At 30.6% G+C, this 16449-nt stretch overlaps 1 protein-coding gene across 3 annotated transcripts; it reads left to right on the top strand.

Annotated features, from left to right (window-relative positions):
• Nucleotides 1–422: 422 nt before the first annotated feature.
• On the top strand, nucleotides 423–12168 carry LOC135953120 (UPF0389 protein CG9231). 3 transcript variants are annotated; one of them, XM_065502807.1, is made up of 3 exons: nucleotides 423–538; nucleotides 641–810; nucleotides 4262–4667. In XM_065502807.1, exons 2-3 carry the CDS (start codon nucleotides 641–643, stop codon nucleotides 4461–4463), a joined length of 372 nt encoding a protein of 123 aa, XP_065358879.1. In that variant the 5' UTR covers nucleotides 423–538; the 3' UTR covers nucleotides 4464–4667. The 3 variants fall into 3 exon arrangements, with proteins under 3 accessions (XP_065358879.1, XP_065358880.1, XP_065358878.1); XM_065502808.1 differs by lacking the exon at nucleotides 4262–4667 and adding an exon at nucleotides 11758–12168 and having other exon boundaries at nucleotides 443–538; nucleotides 595–810; XM_065502806.1 differs by having other exon boundaries at nucleotides 470–538; nucleotides 595–810.
• The last annotated feature ends 4281 nt before the right edge of the window (nucleotides 12169–16449 follow it).

Here is a 16449-nt window from a genome sequence, read left to right as displayed (position 1 = left end):
ATTGCAGACCAACCCTTACAATATTTTAAATTTGACATCAAACAAATATAGCGTTTAAACACAAAAATTTGCCTTTGAAAATAAATTTAGCGTTTTTAAGTAAAAAAATGTTAACAATACTAAGTAAGGTGAATTCATAAAAGATGGAATCAGTCAAACAGCTGATTATAACAAATTCGAGTTGTACAAACAGCTGATTACTTTTTTCTCTTAATTGGTTCTAGCAACTGTCTGCGACTGTTTTTAAATTTCAATATCGCCCTATTCTATGCTTGTTAACAAAAGATTTATTGTTTACATAAATAACTTAAACCATCATCATTCAAATATTCACACTGTTTTATGTTTTAATACATATTTTATTTAATTTTTCATATAAACCATTCAGCTGTTTTCAAACATTTGCTAAGACCTGTTGTTGTTTTTGTACAACTGCCACCATCTTATTTGAATTCGCCTTGATAAGAAGCAAAGAGCGGTTTTTTATATTATTTGTTGTATAATTTTCCTACGATTAACACATAATACATAAAACAAGGTAATTTTTTAATTTCAAACCTTTGATTTTAATAATTAATATTTATTTAATAATAGAGGAGTTGCTACTTTCTATTTTTCTGTGCTTTCTTCAAAATTAAAGATGTTCAAACAAGTTGTAAACTGTAGCCGTTTGTTGGCCAGACGTGGTATGAGCCAATCATCTTCCACACCGGGACAGGTGAATAGCTATTCTCCCAACAATTTGGAAAAAAGATTTTTGGTATGGACTGGCAGGTACAAGTCTTTGCAAGAGGTGCCCAATTTAGTTAGGTAAGTAATTTAAAATTTTTACAAAAACATCCATTAGAAATTTTCATTTAAACATTAATTTTTATGTAGTATGATGGAATTTGTGCGTATTAAATAATTGAAATCAATCAGTAGATAGATTATTTTGGGACTTCCAATTAAATTTTATGTTTTTGTTGGTTTTTGTGCTATTTTTTTTGTTGTTTGTTTGAATTCGCGTGTTTGTACACACGTATCTTCCGCCGCAGCTTATGTTTGCGTTCGTACATTATTTATAAGATCAGACAGAGAAGAGGAAAAAATTAGCATTAATTTGTGCTAATCATTTAAATGAAATATGACTTTGTTTTTTACTTTGTTTGGTTTTAAATGGGTGGTGATGTTTATTATAAAATGGAGAATCTTTTGTTCAAATTATACAAAGTAAAACAAATTATACATTATATTTTTGGCACATTAACAATTTAGTTAGGATTTTTCTTAGTATTTCAAATACCTATAAATGTTGTAGATATACAAAATAATCTTTTGAACGATTGTTTATGTTATCTGTATGTACCTACTTGTTAGAATCTAACAATTGAATGCAAACATTTTTCTAATTGAAATTTTATCTAAATTAAAAACCTTAAAAAATATTTTAATTTCAAGTTTAATTGGTTTTTAAAAATGGTTACATTTTAATTTCTTCATTTTATTTCTAAGCCCCTTAATTTACAGCAATTAATCTCTATTACATTACAAATATTTGCCTAAATAAGTAACTAAACCAAAAGAAAATACATATAATTAATAACAATTAAATTTATATTGCACTCAACACCTCAGCACTTGTTTAGCTGTTCCCCTGCAAAAAAAAAAAAATAGAAAAAATCAAATCAAATGTAGCTGCTGATGATCACATCAATCTCAAAATTAAACTATAGCAAATAATTATACAGTTTCTCCTTGAATGAAGCAAATATTAAACAAAAAAATTAAAAATATTTGTTTTAAAAGTTGTTTGTGGTTTAACTTCAAACAAACATACAGTTATTTTTTTGTGTGTAGAGTTTAAATAGTTAATTGAAGTTAAAACTAAAGTAAATGTACATAAACTGATGGTTATGAAAATAGCAGTTTAAAATCAAATCCAAACCAACTTTATAATCAGCGAATTAGAATTTATTTTAAAACTGTTGTGCTGAATTGTTTATTTTTTTTAAGTGAAAAACAAATATTTTAGTTTAAGTTAGGGTTTTATGCCAAAAACTAGCTCTAAGTTAACGGTTTCAATAATTTTGTAGATTAATGAGGCCTTTCGCTATTTTTTTTAGGCATCTGTACTTAAAATACCCTTCACCATTAGTGGTAAAGTTAAAAAAATCACTCGAGCACAAAAAATATGCATTAGGGGCCTTTAACAATGTGACGCCAGGGACGATTCTATTGACTGTAAGCGGACTGGGTATAGATCAGTCTATTATCTGCTTCATATGTAGACTTCTGACCAATAGAGTCATTATTTCTTCTATGGGGACTGCTGTTATCTTTAGATTAGTGAACCGGGGACTTCGCAGGGGGGGGGGGGGTGTTATCGCCATTCTTGTGAAATCTTGCCATTAATATTCTACTCCATGAAGTGCAAAACTGTCGCATATGCTGATGATGTTGCTGTATATTTTTCCGGGAAATATCTTGACACAATGCCTAAACACTCCGCAGCATGGAGGTATGGTTGTACCGGAAATGCATCTATTCTGGGATGTATATATTGTATCCCTGTGAATATTGACTACTGCTTCTCTGTATCGATGGCGGGCGAGTTTCAGGCTACACAATCAATGTAGTGTAATTGAAGCTGAGATTTCAGCCATCAAAAGGGTGGCACACTGGATGAAGTACTATATTTTATTTGGTGTGAATATCCGAATTTGTACCTGCTAACAAATCCCTTTCTGGTGTCTATTCGACATCTAGATTGGTACATGAATGCAGGGTATCTCTTAAAGTGACATTCTAACCTGGAGTTATTCTGGGTGCCGGGTCACTCTGGTGTACTTGGCAATGTTATTGCAGATGAACTGAACAAAAAATGCTCAAATCTGCAAGCCGACGAGATCGAACTTTTGGTCGGTTTACCGCTCTCCTGCTGTAAATCACTCATACAGCGTAAATTGTTTGAATCTGCTCAGCTCAGATGATCTAGTTTGACAAATTGCTCGATATCGAGGCTCACATGATCAATTTTTGACCTTCATATGTCAATGTCCCTCACGGGGCTATTACGGTCTCGGCTTCAAATTTTGATATCCGTGCTTATCACTGCTAAATTGATGCGCATGCTACGAGACTGAAAACTCCATACAATAACTTCTGTAGAAGTTGCCATGATAAGGACGACGAGGAAACGGTTGAACATCTCCTACGTCTTTGCACTGCTCTATCGGTGGCTATTTAGTTGGATTTAAATAGTTAAATTCTTGAAAATGTAACTGATATATACAAGCAACAAATTGATTCTTAAGTTGTTTGAGGTTTTCGAAAAGTTGATTGCAAGCGGCAAACTGACATTTTAAAATATAACAAGTAAGAGACCTATATTCAGCTGTGACGAATCTTATATAACCTTCATCACATTATACTTCAAAATAAAGGTAAAAAATCGAGGTTGTCCTGGTTTTTTCCTTACCGATTTTCTCGATTTTAAATAGCATCCCAGCCGGAAGAATTCCGGAGATATTGATGTATGAATGTTGTATGTAAGTTATTTGGGGGCTTCGGAAAGTTGATTTCAACAGACAGACGGACATACGGACAGACAGACATACATGGCTTAATCGACTCCGCTATCTATAAGGATTCAGAATATGTATACTTTATAGGGTCGGAAATGAAAAATGTAGAAATTACAAACGGAATGATCACTTTGGTGAAGTGTATGAACAAGATATTCACGCACTTATGTCTTTGGAAACACATTTTGAACGGCTTCTTAAGCTTTTCAACTGCATATGTATAACTAAATGATATGACGTATTCATTTTAAAATAATAACAAATTTTGGTAGAGCTTAATCAAACGATAATAGGTAATCACATGGAAGATAGGATCTGCAAATACAAGTACATTATTTCTACGTTGGAAAAATAATAATTAAAATACATGTCGTCGTTCGGACAAATAGAAGTTATAAGTGATTTTAAACAACTTTTTAGAGGGAGAGCAAAATGCATATTTTTAATGAAATAATTTAAGCAATATTTGTGAATAGTTTGAGAATTAAATGGGCTTTCAAATAATAAACTGTTTTCAAAATGATGTAATAAAACACCAACACAACATTTCATTACTGTACCCATGTTTCAAATCATATCTGCTATTAATTTCATCTGTATCATCTAATTTATCCCCAAATATTTATGACCCTCAACATTTACACTTTTCATTATTGTGTTTCCCCCACATTTTTGTTTTTGTTTGTTTGTTATAGTGCCGAAATTATGGAACGTTCCCGCAACAAAATGCGCATTCGTATTGCCAACATAATGATGGGCCTTACAGTTGTGGGTTGTGCTATTATGATTTACAGTGGCAAACAGGCTGCCAAACGTGGCGAAAGTGTAACTAAACAAAATCTCGAATGGCATAAGAGATATAATGAACTTAATGCCACTAAGGAAACTAAGGAATAAGTAATACTTTATATATTTTTTTTTATAGTAATCCAAAAACGCCTGCATTTTTTTTTTCTCGATTTTTTATTTATATACACTGTATTAAAAATGTTTTATGTATTTTCTTTAGATGATTTGTTAAACTTGTAAAACAAGTGAAGTTAAAAACTTTATTACGAAATAAATTTAAATATGCTTATATAACTTTAATTTTTAAACAAATGGCTGATGTGTTTCTCGTATTTATTTTTTATAATCCACAAACAAATTAAATTAAAAGCAGAAATATGAAGCTTTGTTAATAAGTCCTTTATTATATTTCTCTAAACTGGTGAGTTAAATAAATGTTTACAGTGATACAGATATAATGCTGAAGATGCGGTTGTGGCTAACTCACAATCAAAATGGATGAATGGCCCATTTCAGGATGAATGGGTACGTCTACAAATAAAATTGTAGAATTTAGGACGATACCAATCCACATGACATCCAAGAGCATTGGAAATCCCGAAGAAGTCACTTTTCGGCGTGGATTTTTTGCCGGTTTCTTACCATATTTCTTTGAGAATGACGTTGGTCAAGCCATCAATGTTAACTGCAAACGCTAGAGATTGATTATTATCAACTTCTTTTGGCCTGAAATGGATGATATGGATATCAACAACACGTGGTTTCAACAGGACGGTCCTAAGTGCCACACAGCTCATAACAAATTGGGCATTCTGCATAAGCGATTTGAGGGCATGGTCATCTCATGTGGAGGTGGTGTGAACTGGCCACCGAAATCGTGCGATTTGATTCTGTTAGACTTTTGATTGTGACCACAAAGCCTGTGGCTAGCCTGATTAATCTGCCAGAGTCATAGAAAATTGGATATTTCGGATTTCGGATGCCTTTAAAACAAATAAAAAATTTCGATGACATTTTACACACACTTTGTTTTAATTAAACTTAAAGATAGATTTATGAAAGCGCTTTATGAAAGATCCGTTATTTGTTTTATTGATTTTTGTTAACGTATTGTCTAAAATTTCTAGATTTTATTGACTTCTTATTTAAGAAACTTCATGAAAGCTCTTAACCTCTTTGTTTCTTATAATCCTTATTAAATTTTACTATTATTGTACATAACTCCTTGTTATCTTATATTTAATGTTTAAATGTGTATCATTCATTCAAATAAACCGAATAACATTGCAATTATTCGACTTTATTATAGGTCTTATTTTAATTACCTCCTAAAACTATACTATGTAAAATGTATGATTAAAATTATTTTGTTTAAGCTGAATTTATTAATTTAAGCCCCATTTTCTCAATCTCTGGTTATCGTTTTTCGTAACGATATACTATGTACTTCCAATTAATATAATTTTAAAAAATAACCAGAGATTCAGAAAATGGTGCTAAAAGTAGTTTAATAACTTTCACAATTTTAATAACACCAATTATTTAGATATTTAGGAATTTTAGATGAAAACATTGAATTTAGGTGAGAAATGTCTGTGATCATAAATTTATTTTACATTATTTTCGCTTTAAATTTAAGCAAGTTCATCGAAAGCGATTATGAAAATATTGTGGAGTAAAGTCGAAAGCAGGGTGTCTTATAGTGTGAACGTGTCTGATGGATGGCTCTTGGCAATCCGCTCATCATAGATCCTATGAAAGAATTCTACATACCTCGGCACTGAAGTTTAAGGTGTAATTTGCTGCACATCATCTAAAGCCCTATTTGCTATGCTGAAGTGGCTGCATGTGGTTATAAGCGTTGTCCCAATGCTGCAAATGACTTGAAAATACTGGCGTATGAAATCGAAAGAATTTCGGGCAGGCAACGATATTAGACTACCAGACATTATTTATGTTGTAGTCCTAGATCCTTAACTTGTCTACCATGGATGGACTGTTGGGGAAACATTTGAGATCTTCACGATCTCATTCGTGGTATGGCCACGAACTAGTTGAGGTTTTATCGAGTATATATATATTCAGATTTACATTGGAGAGTCAGACCTGCCTAGAAATTTTATCTTGTACTAAAATACCGGTCATTTCTGAATGAGATGGAGATCCATTATTCAGTTGTATTCTTCTGGATACCGGAACACCAAAATATCCTTGAAAATTGCATTGGGGATTCATTGGTCAAAATGATAGCACCACTCTTATATGATGATTGGTTGGTATACACCTCTAACCGTGCAAAAGATGGGATCAGAATGGACTTGGGACTACATGCACAACGACAAGGGTCATTTGGTCACCTCATGACTCATAAGCATTCCTCGCGATTGAGTACGGAATGTCGATGAAGTACCTCATCTGTCACTACTTCACAGGTCTATCTGGTATGCTGTCATACGGGAAACAAATGTAGTTTGGATCTCAAACTGGTCAGTCACCCATGTTTATCAGTCTTAGAAGTGGAAAAAGTCATATTCTGTCTAATGATCAGCTGCAAAAAGTTAGATATGATAGTTGTTTAAAGAAATTATAAAGGTTTTTTTTTTTAAAAAAATGTTTATTTTATAGATTTACGCCCCAGTGCCAATTGGCATTATATAGACTTCTTGGCAAAAGTCTTAACAGAAAACATATTAAGTGTACAATAAATTAATTTTATAATTCAGCAACGGTAACCATTTAAACCATATCAAGTTTGGCGTTATTTGTTTCCGACAACTTTACAGCAATATATATTCGATAAAACTATTAAATATGCTCAATTAGATTTAAGTAAATACATTGTGGTATATCAATTATAACTAGTATTTGGTTGCTTTACCCTTGTTAGCAATAACGGCAGAGCATCGCCTTCCCACAGAATTGATCAAATTCTGCCATCTTTCTATAGAAATGGAGTATCATGACTTTTTCCCAGTGCTACACAGATTTCAGATACCTTCTTTTTTAAATTTGCCCACAAATTTTCGATTTGGTTAAGATCGGGCGACTCGGCAGGCTATTCCATTGCTGTAACTCCATTGTCAGTTTTTAGCTTTTTTTGCTGCTAGGCTTTGGATCATTATCTTGTTGCGTAATCCAAATCAGTGGAATTTCTTCAGATGCATACGGCAGCATTACTTCCTCTAGTATTTTAACATATTCCGATGCATCCATGATGGTATTAATACTGTGAATGGGTCCAATATTATAGTACGAAAAACATTCGCATACCATAATACTAGAGCCTCTTTAAATATTCAGAATTTGGAGGCCTTTTTACGTAAGTTCGAGAATTCTATCCACCAAATAAAACTATTTTGGAATCATCTTTCCATAAAATATTACACCATTTTTCAAATGGCAAATTGCAACCTTTTCAACACATGCTTATTTCTTAAGAGTGGAACATTTCTTGGGCTGTGGGCTTTTAAATTGTGTTCTCCTGGGCATAGTTTTAGTACTGCAGGATCAAGAAAAGTAATAGCATTTCTTATAATTTTGTTCGAACAGTAAAGAATATCTCAAGTTTTTCTCCGGAACAGTGCTTTGCACAAACCATTGCAAAAATTCTAAAGCCAAAATTCATGAAATTTTCTAAAATATCTCTATCGGTTCAAAAGTTAGAGAGTTTTGGCAGATGGAAAACGATTCGGAGCCACTGTGCGTCGCCGTTCAAATACTGAGTTTTACCCAAAATACACAAAAAAGATCGTCAAACATTGTAGTCTTTGATGATTTTGGGTTGTTTGTATGCGTCTGGCGTTCGTCCAATTCTCTGGATAGAAGGATAAATTACCAGTATAGATTATTTGAATATGCTGCATAACAAAATGCTGAAGAAGAAATTCCACTAAGGTAGGAACTTATGCAGGATAATGATCCTAAACACTCTGCCCGAAGTGTGAAATTGAGCAAAAACAAACAGTACCAATTACAGTTAAAAAATTTAATTACAAGGACAAAACAGCAAAAATTATTCAATGTTCTCAAATAATAAAACGGCTACATAAAATGTTCACATGGGTGGAATCGATTTAAAATGAAAACTCGAATGTGGACATACAGGATATTCTATGCATTATTGTTTTTTAATACACAGCAACTTCCCCAAAATGGAAGCCCTTAAATAAACCCTTATTACCCTTATTTAATAAATTTTAAGCTATTTAAGATGTTATGATATTGTGTATGGATATATCAGTGGGCAGAGATTTTCATTATTTTCTCTCTCAACGAGGGCCATCTTGCAGTTCACAATGTCCAACTATACGAACAGATTGATAATGAATTACTCGTATGTGAGCGGCTGGAATTCGTTCGTCGAGTTTAGAGACAATTGCAGATGGATAGTGAATTATGTGAGCGACAGGCATTCGTTCGAGGAGTTTAGAGACAGTTGCTCAACAGATCCTGTTTAACTTCTTGTTCACTAAATCATATATGCGGAAGAATGTATTACCATTGCGACGTGCAGTTTTGATAACAAAATGTAAAATTGGCATTGTGTACGGCAATACATACTACGAAATTTAAACTAGAACCCAAAAACGTTGTATTATATTTTTGTTAGATTAACTAATCTATTTATTAATTGGCATTTGATCTTCAAGTAAAAAACCGATCTTAAGGTAGGGTCACACATACGTCATTTTCGTCAAATATTTGTCATGTGTGACCCTCCCTACCTTTAGAATTGTATAAGGACCCTGAATAGAATAATATTTCCATATGTTACAAACGGAATAACCAACTCAATATACCCCATATTTTTGATGGTGGGTATAAGAACATTTCGGAACTATAAATAGTGACCACTTTAAAATGTGACGATTAATAACGATTCTATTTATACTCAAGTGCTATGACAGTTTTTTATGCTACTGAAAATAATTAAAATTTTTTTAGGCGTAATCAAAACATAATTGGTTTTCATATCTGGAGAGATAGTAGCTGCAATTAAACATAAGTACATAAAGTTTTTTCCTATGAGGGAAGATTAATAACATTATTTCCAAAATATCTATTTAAAGCACAAATTAAACATGTGTATATCATATTTTTATATCTTTTACCTTCGTGAGAAGGGTACAAGAAAACAGATTCGTGATAGCAACCGAATTTGTTGCCGATCGAATGATTCGGTTGTACACATAGAATTTGTCAGTTCTAACCACAGAAAGTCAGTTGATAAAGAAGAATTTCAGTTGAAGCAACCAAACTTTAGTTACCCCTTTGTAAAATATTGTAGCCATAACTGTAAAATTCGGTCACTAAGATAGAACCATTCGATTGGCAACAAATTCAGTTGCTAGCACGAATCTATTTTCTCTGTGTATATATAAGTTTGTCATTCCGTTCGTAATTTCTACATTTTTCATTTCCGACCTTATAAAGTATATATATTCTGGATCCTTATAGATAGCGGAGTCGATTAAGCCATGTCCTTCTGACTGGCTGTTGAAATCAATTTTCTGAAGACCCCAGATATCTTCGGGATCCAAATCTTCAATAATTCTGTCACATGCTTTCTAGAAGTTTCCTATTTAAAATCAGCAAAATCGGTCCACAAAAAACCAGGGCAACCTCGATTTTTGACTTCTTTTTGACCTATATCTGGATTATTAAATCATTAATATAGATATAGATCATTAATATAGGATATCTAATGATATATATGGGGCATTTCATGTCAAGTGAACCAACTTTTGAAATCGATGTCTTCCGATCGGGATGAAATTTGCACCAAGGTTAGCTCTATTGGATAGTAACTCAGACACAATTTTTCAACAACATCGGTCGAGAACTCTCTGAGTTATAGGGGGTAAAATTTTGACAATTTGGTCAAACAGGGGTTTTTTCTTATCCATGTAACTTATTACCTATTGTTCTTAGCAAAATGTGTCCCAAATAGTATAGATAGCTATTTCTTCGATCTTTCGAAAAAAAATATTTAAAAAAAAAAATAAAAAATTTTTAATATTTTTTTTTCCGAAATCAAAAACTTTTCTGACTTTTTTTTAAAATGGTTTTGATCGCTTAGTGGGATGCGAGTGGGATATATATCAAAATAAATGTTTTGTAACTCAAGACATACAATTTTTGTGTTAAAACATTTATTTTGATAGATATCCCACTCGCATCCCACTAAGGGACTAAAAATATCTTAAAGGAATGGACCTAGGCTTTCTTTTGAGCAAAAAAAAAAAATTAAAAAAGGGCCCATATTGGAAAAAAATTTTGATTTTGCAAAAAAAAATTAAAAAATTGTATGTCTTGCGTTACAAAATATTTATTTTGATAGATATCCCACTCGCATCCCACTAAGCGACCAAAAGGGTCTTCAAGGATAATATCTAAGCTTTTGTTTGACCTAAAAAAAAAGATTAAAAAAGGGTCCATTTTGAAAAAAAAAGTCAACAAAGTTTTTGATTTTGCAAAAAAAGTCAAAAATTTTATGTTTTGAGTTACAAAATATTTATTTTGATAGATATCCCACTCGCATCCCACTAAGCGACCAAGTAGGTGTTCAAGGAAAATATCTAAACTTTATTTTAAGAAAAAAAAAAAAAAAAAAAAAGGACCCATTTTAAAAAAAAGTCAAAAAAGTTTTTGATTTCGGAAAAAAAATATTAAAAATTTTTTATTTTTTTTTTTAAATATTTTTTTTCGAAAGATCGAAGAAATAGCTATCTATACTATTTGGGACACATTTTGCTAAGAACAATAGGTAATAAGTTACATGGATAAGAAAAAACCCCTGTTTGACCAAATTGTCAAAATTTTACCCCCTATAACTCAGAGAGTTCTCGACCGATGTTGTTGAAAAATTGTGTCTGAGTTACTATCCAATAGAGCTAACCTTGGTGCAAATTTCATCCCGATCGGAAGACATCGATTTCAAAAGTTGGTTCACTCGACATGAAATGCCCCATATATATATATTTCAAAGACGGAAAAATATTTTTTAACCCGAATATTTTTTTTTCACCAAAAAAAATTTTAAAAACAAAAAATTTTTTTGGAAAATTTAAAAAAAAAATTTAAGAAAAAAAATTTTAAATAACAATTCGAACATTTTTTTTCCAAAAAATAAAAAAAACTTTGGAAAAAAGAAAAAAAAAATTTGTTTGCCTAAAAATATTTAAAATTTGCATTTTGAAGTATAATTTGGTGAAGGGTATATAAGATTCGACACAGCCGAATATAGCTCTCTTAATTGTTTTTGTTAACATTTGTCTAATCACTTCATCTTTAATGGATTTCACTTAGCACCTTCGTTTCATTCATAAAACTTATGCCAGAATTAAAGAATTTTTGATAACTTTCTTTATATTGTGTTCCCTCTATTTTTGTTCTATTACAGTGCTGAGGTTATGGAACGTTGTCGCAACAAGGTGCGTATTCGTTTAGCCAACATTATGATGATTCTAACCGTGGTCGGTTGTGGCATTATGGTTTACAGTGGCAAAGAAGCTGCCAAACGTGGTGAATCTGTAACTAAACAAAATCTCGAATGGCATAAGAGATATAATGAACTTCATGCCACTAAGGATGCTAAGGAATAAGTAACAGTTTTTAACATTTAACTGTAATTAGAAATCCTAGCTATTTATTTACTTATTTCCCTCGATTTTTATTTTTATTACTAACTATTGCATAAATATGTTTAATATATATTTTTTTTTAGATGTTTATTAACATGAAAATGATAATAATGTTTACAACTTTAAAGCGAAATAAAGCTTAACCTAGTTATGGTAAACTTTTAAGTAAAGGGAGATGGATTTTCTGTATAATTTAAGGTTTTAAAAGTCCTGTGTCCAAAATCATGTAGTTAGTTCTTAGTTTTGAGAGATATGATCGATTAATAGATTTTGTGAGAAATATAAGTGATCGCAGATTGTTATACTATCTGTAGATATGGTGAGTGATAGGATTGATCGATTTTTTGAAAAAAATATAAGTGATCATAGATTGTTATCCTTTTACATCATTTAATATTTGTTTTCAAAAGTTCTGTATCCATAATCTCTCCAGCTCTAGCTTCCGCCGGAAGATATGATCGATTTTGTGAGATATATAAGTGATCGCAGATTGTTATTCTTTTCGTAGATGTGGTGAGAGATATGATTGATTGAATTTTTAAAAGAAATATAAGCGATCATAGATTTAATATTTGTTTTCAAAAGTTCTGTGTCCAAAATCTATCTAGCTCTAGCTTCCGATCGAGATATTTTGTTTTTGATAACTTATATGAAGGGTATATATCTGTCATTTTAAATAAAAGCAACAAATTTATAAAAATCACGCATTTTTAAGCCATATACTCAATAAGTGATCGCAGATTGTTATACTTTTCGTAGATGTGGTGCTCTAGCTTTCGTTGAGAGAGAGGGTCGATCGATTTTTTATACCATTCACCTTCGTAAGAAGCGTATACATATATAAGTTTGTCATTCCGTTTGTAATTTCCACAATATAATTTTCCGACCCTATAAAGTATATATATTCTGGATCCTTATAGATAGCGGAGTCGATTAAGCCATGTCTTGCTGGCTGTCTGTTGAAATCAATTTTCTGAAGACCCCAGATATCTTCGGGATCCAAATCTTCAATAATTCTGTCAGACATGCTTTCGAGAAGTTTCCTATTTAAAATCAGCAAAATCGGTCAGTAAATGGCTGATGTATGAGGAAAAAACCAGGACAACCTCGATTTTTTACCTATATCTGGATTACTAAGTCATTAATATTGACAATATGGATATCTAATGATAGATATTTCAAAGACCTTTGCAACGACGTATATAAGACCATAGTAAGTTGGACCTACAATGGGTCAAAATCGGGAAAAATATTTTTTAACTCGAATTTTTTTTTTTCACCAAAAAAAAAATTTAAATAATCAAAATATTTTTTTTTAAATTTAAAAAAAAATATTAAATTTCCAAAAAAAAATTTTAAAATTTCAAAAAATTTAATAAAAAATTTAAAATTCGAAAAAAAAAATTTTTCAAAAAATTAAAAAAAAAGACTGGAAAAAAATGTTGTTTACCTAAAAATATTTAAAATTTGTATTTTGAAGTATAACTTGGTGAAGGGTATATAAGATTCGGCACACCCGAATATAGTTCTCTTACTTGTTGTAAGAAATATAAGTGATCATTGATTGTTATTATTTTCTTAGATGTAGAGCTTGTAGTTTTCGAGGGAAATGCAAATTTCGTCTTTTATACCCTTCATCCTGAGTGGCAAGTTTGTCATTCCGTTTGTAATTTCTACATTTTTCATTTGCGTTCCCACAAAGTATATATATTCTGAATCGTTATAGATGGCGGAGTCCATATAGTCATGTTCGTGTGTCCGTCGATATATTGAAATCAACTTTCCTTTGCTACCAAATATCTTACATTCATAATTCGTACATCAATATATTCGCTATATCCGGTTCGGTTGCTATATAAAATCGAGAAAATCGGCCCACAAATGCTTGAGATATAAGGAAAAAATCAGTACAACCTCGATTTTTTACCTATTTTTGACCTATATCAAGATTGCTAAGTCATTAATATAGACAATTTGTATATCTAATGATAAATATTTAAAAGTCCTTTGCAACGACTTATATAAGCCCTAGTAAATTGGTCACAATTGGGAAAAATATTTTTTAATTGGAATTTTTTTTCACCAAAAATTTTTTTTCAATAATAAATTAAAAAAAAAAAATTTTAAAAAATTGAAAAAAAATTATAAAAATTTAAAAAAAAAAATAAAACAATTTTTTTTTTTTTAAATTTAGTTTACCTAAAAATATTTAAAATTTTTGTTTTAAAGTATAAGTTTTTGAAGGTTATATAAGATTCGGCCCAGTCGAATATAGCTCTCTTACTTGTTTTTATATAAAAATACGTTTTTTGGAGAATATCGAATTTTTGTATGGTTCTTTCTTTTTCGTTTTGCTGGTTCCTTCTTTAGTTTCCGAAAAATTTAAATTTGAGATTTTTTAAAATAAATGGATGACTTTTTTTTTAATAGATTTTCATCCACTTAGCTGAGATCACAAATAGTAGAACTTATTAGTGATGCTAGATTTTTATCTTTTTCACTGAATCTGCTCTAGTTTTTGAGAAAATTGCCAACAAAATTCCTTTAAATCATTAATTAAATTATTTTTTTATAAACACTTTGCACCATTTTCATTTTACGATTATAATTGTTGTTAAAGTGTTAATATTAACTTCGGTAAGCTAGCTTTATGACGCTTTTAAAATCACTCATACAGCTAGATAACCAAAGAGAACATAACACCCAGTATTCATTCCATCATCATGATCAGCTACTCCATATTTAAAGCATTTTTATAAAACTTTTGTTGCTGTATATTTATTTGGTATACATTTGGCACTATTTAACACTTTTTTTTATTATTATAACACAAATACACACGCTTAATAGTTCACACATTACAAATGTTTAATATAATTATATATAAAAATATAAGAAAAAAGAAAAAAAAAATTAAAGTAAATGTGTTAATTGTATTTAATTAATATTTAAAAAACGTAAAATCATTGACCAAAATGCACTTAACAAAACATCACATAAATAAATAAAAAATAAAATTTAAAAAATACACAAATTAATAAAATATTCATACAACGTTTAGCTACAAAAAACAACACACACACAAAAGAAAAAATATATTTTAAGAAAAAAAGAAAAACGAATATAAAACTAAACCAATTTATCACAAAAATGGTTAAATATCACAGTAAATGTTTGAAAACCACTAAAAAATAATTCAAATAAAAGAAAATGCGTGAAATGAATGTTTAATTAATTAAAAAACAAACTCAAATACCCCAGAGCCATAATGTTTGTATAGGCCCACTTGAATTTACGCCAACGCATCATAATGTTGATGAGTGCGCGTTGTCGTCATTTTGTATTTTTATCATTTGAAAGTTTGTGTTTTCCCCCCGCTATCCAAAATGAAACATGTATTTGAATGTAAATGACCATTTAAATTAATGACAACTAGAGGTTGAAAGTTTGCCGGTGATTTAGTTTTAATCAAAATGGTTTTATAAGGGGTTAGCAATTAAAATCTGTTTAAATTTATTTATGTTTAAGAATAAATAATTAAGTTAGAAGCTGTATTTCCAGCTTTTCGTTAACTTGACAATGTTAATAATTGAATTTGACAAATCTCTAAACAAAGTTTAATCAAAACAATGAATAAATAATTACTTCCAGGGTTTTTCGATTTTAAACTGAAAAACTGCCAAACATTGTTTAGAACTCCTGGCCGAAATTATGAAATTACTAGATCTTGAATTATATTACAATATTGAGTTGAAAGTGAGTGCATAATTCAAAAAATCTAAAATTCGTAATCGCATATAAAAGTGTTTCTGAAACTCAATTTTTGTTCTCAATAAATTTTCTCCAATAACAGTGTATTTGAAGCCAATGGTTTTGTTTATCTCAATTAAATTTTGTTCTCAATAAATTTTCTTTAATAACAATTGGACTCTGAACAGGGTATTTGATGTCAATGGACTGTAATTTAATTCGCTCCAAAAATTGTTTATAAAATGCAATAAATTATTGTTTTCAATAAATATTATCCTACGTCAATTGGACTTTGAGTCGTGTTCGTGTTGGAGAGCTATTCATTTTGTTCACAATAAAGTTTCTGACATAACAATTAAACTACGAGAAGTCATTGGTCTTAATTATGTCGAATTTAATTCGCTGCAAAAAGTCAATCAATTATTATTTTCAATAAATGGATAATGAATTGGATTCTGAGCAGCTGTGATTTGCTTCCATCAGAGTTATTCTCGTGGAGAGCAATTAATTTTTGTTCTCAATAAATTTTCCCCAATAACAATTAGACTCTGAGCAGGGTATTTATTGTCAATGGATTTGATTTTGTGGAATTTATTTGAAAATGTGATTCAAAAAGTCTGTAAATTATTGTTTTCAATTGGACTCTAAGCAGGTATTATTTGCCGCCGTTAAACTTGTGGGGAAGAATTAATTTTTGTTCT

Source organism: Calliphora vicina, chromosome 3 (assembly GCF_958450345.1).
Source record: "Calliphora vicina chromosome 3, idCalVici1.1, whole genome shotgun sequence".
Lineage (NCBI taxonomy): Eukaryota > Metazoa > Arthropoda > Insecta > Diptera > Calliphoridae > Calliphora > Calliphora vicina.
This window is presented reverse-complemented; position numbering and strand designations above follow the sequence as displayed.

Coding starts and splice junctions, on each gene's coding strand:
- LOC135953120 (XM_065502808.1), top strand. CDS start 641: ATGTTCAAACAAGTTGTAAACTGTAGCCGTTTGTTGGCCAGACGTGGT. Junction 811..11,757: donor GAGGTGCCCAATTTAGTTAG/GTAAGTAATTTA, acceptor GTTCTATTACAG/TGCTGAGGTTATGGAACGTT.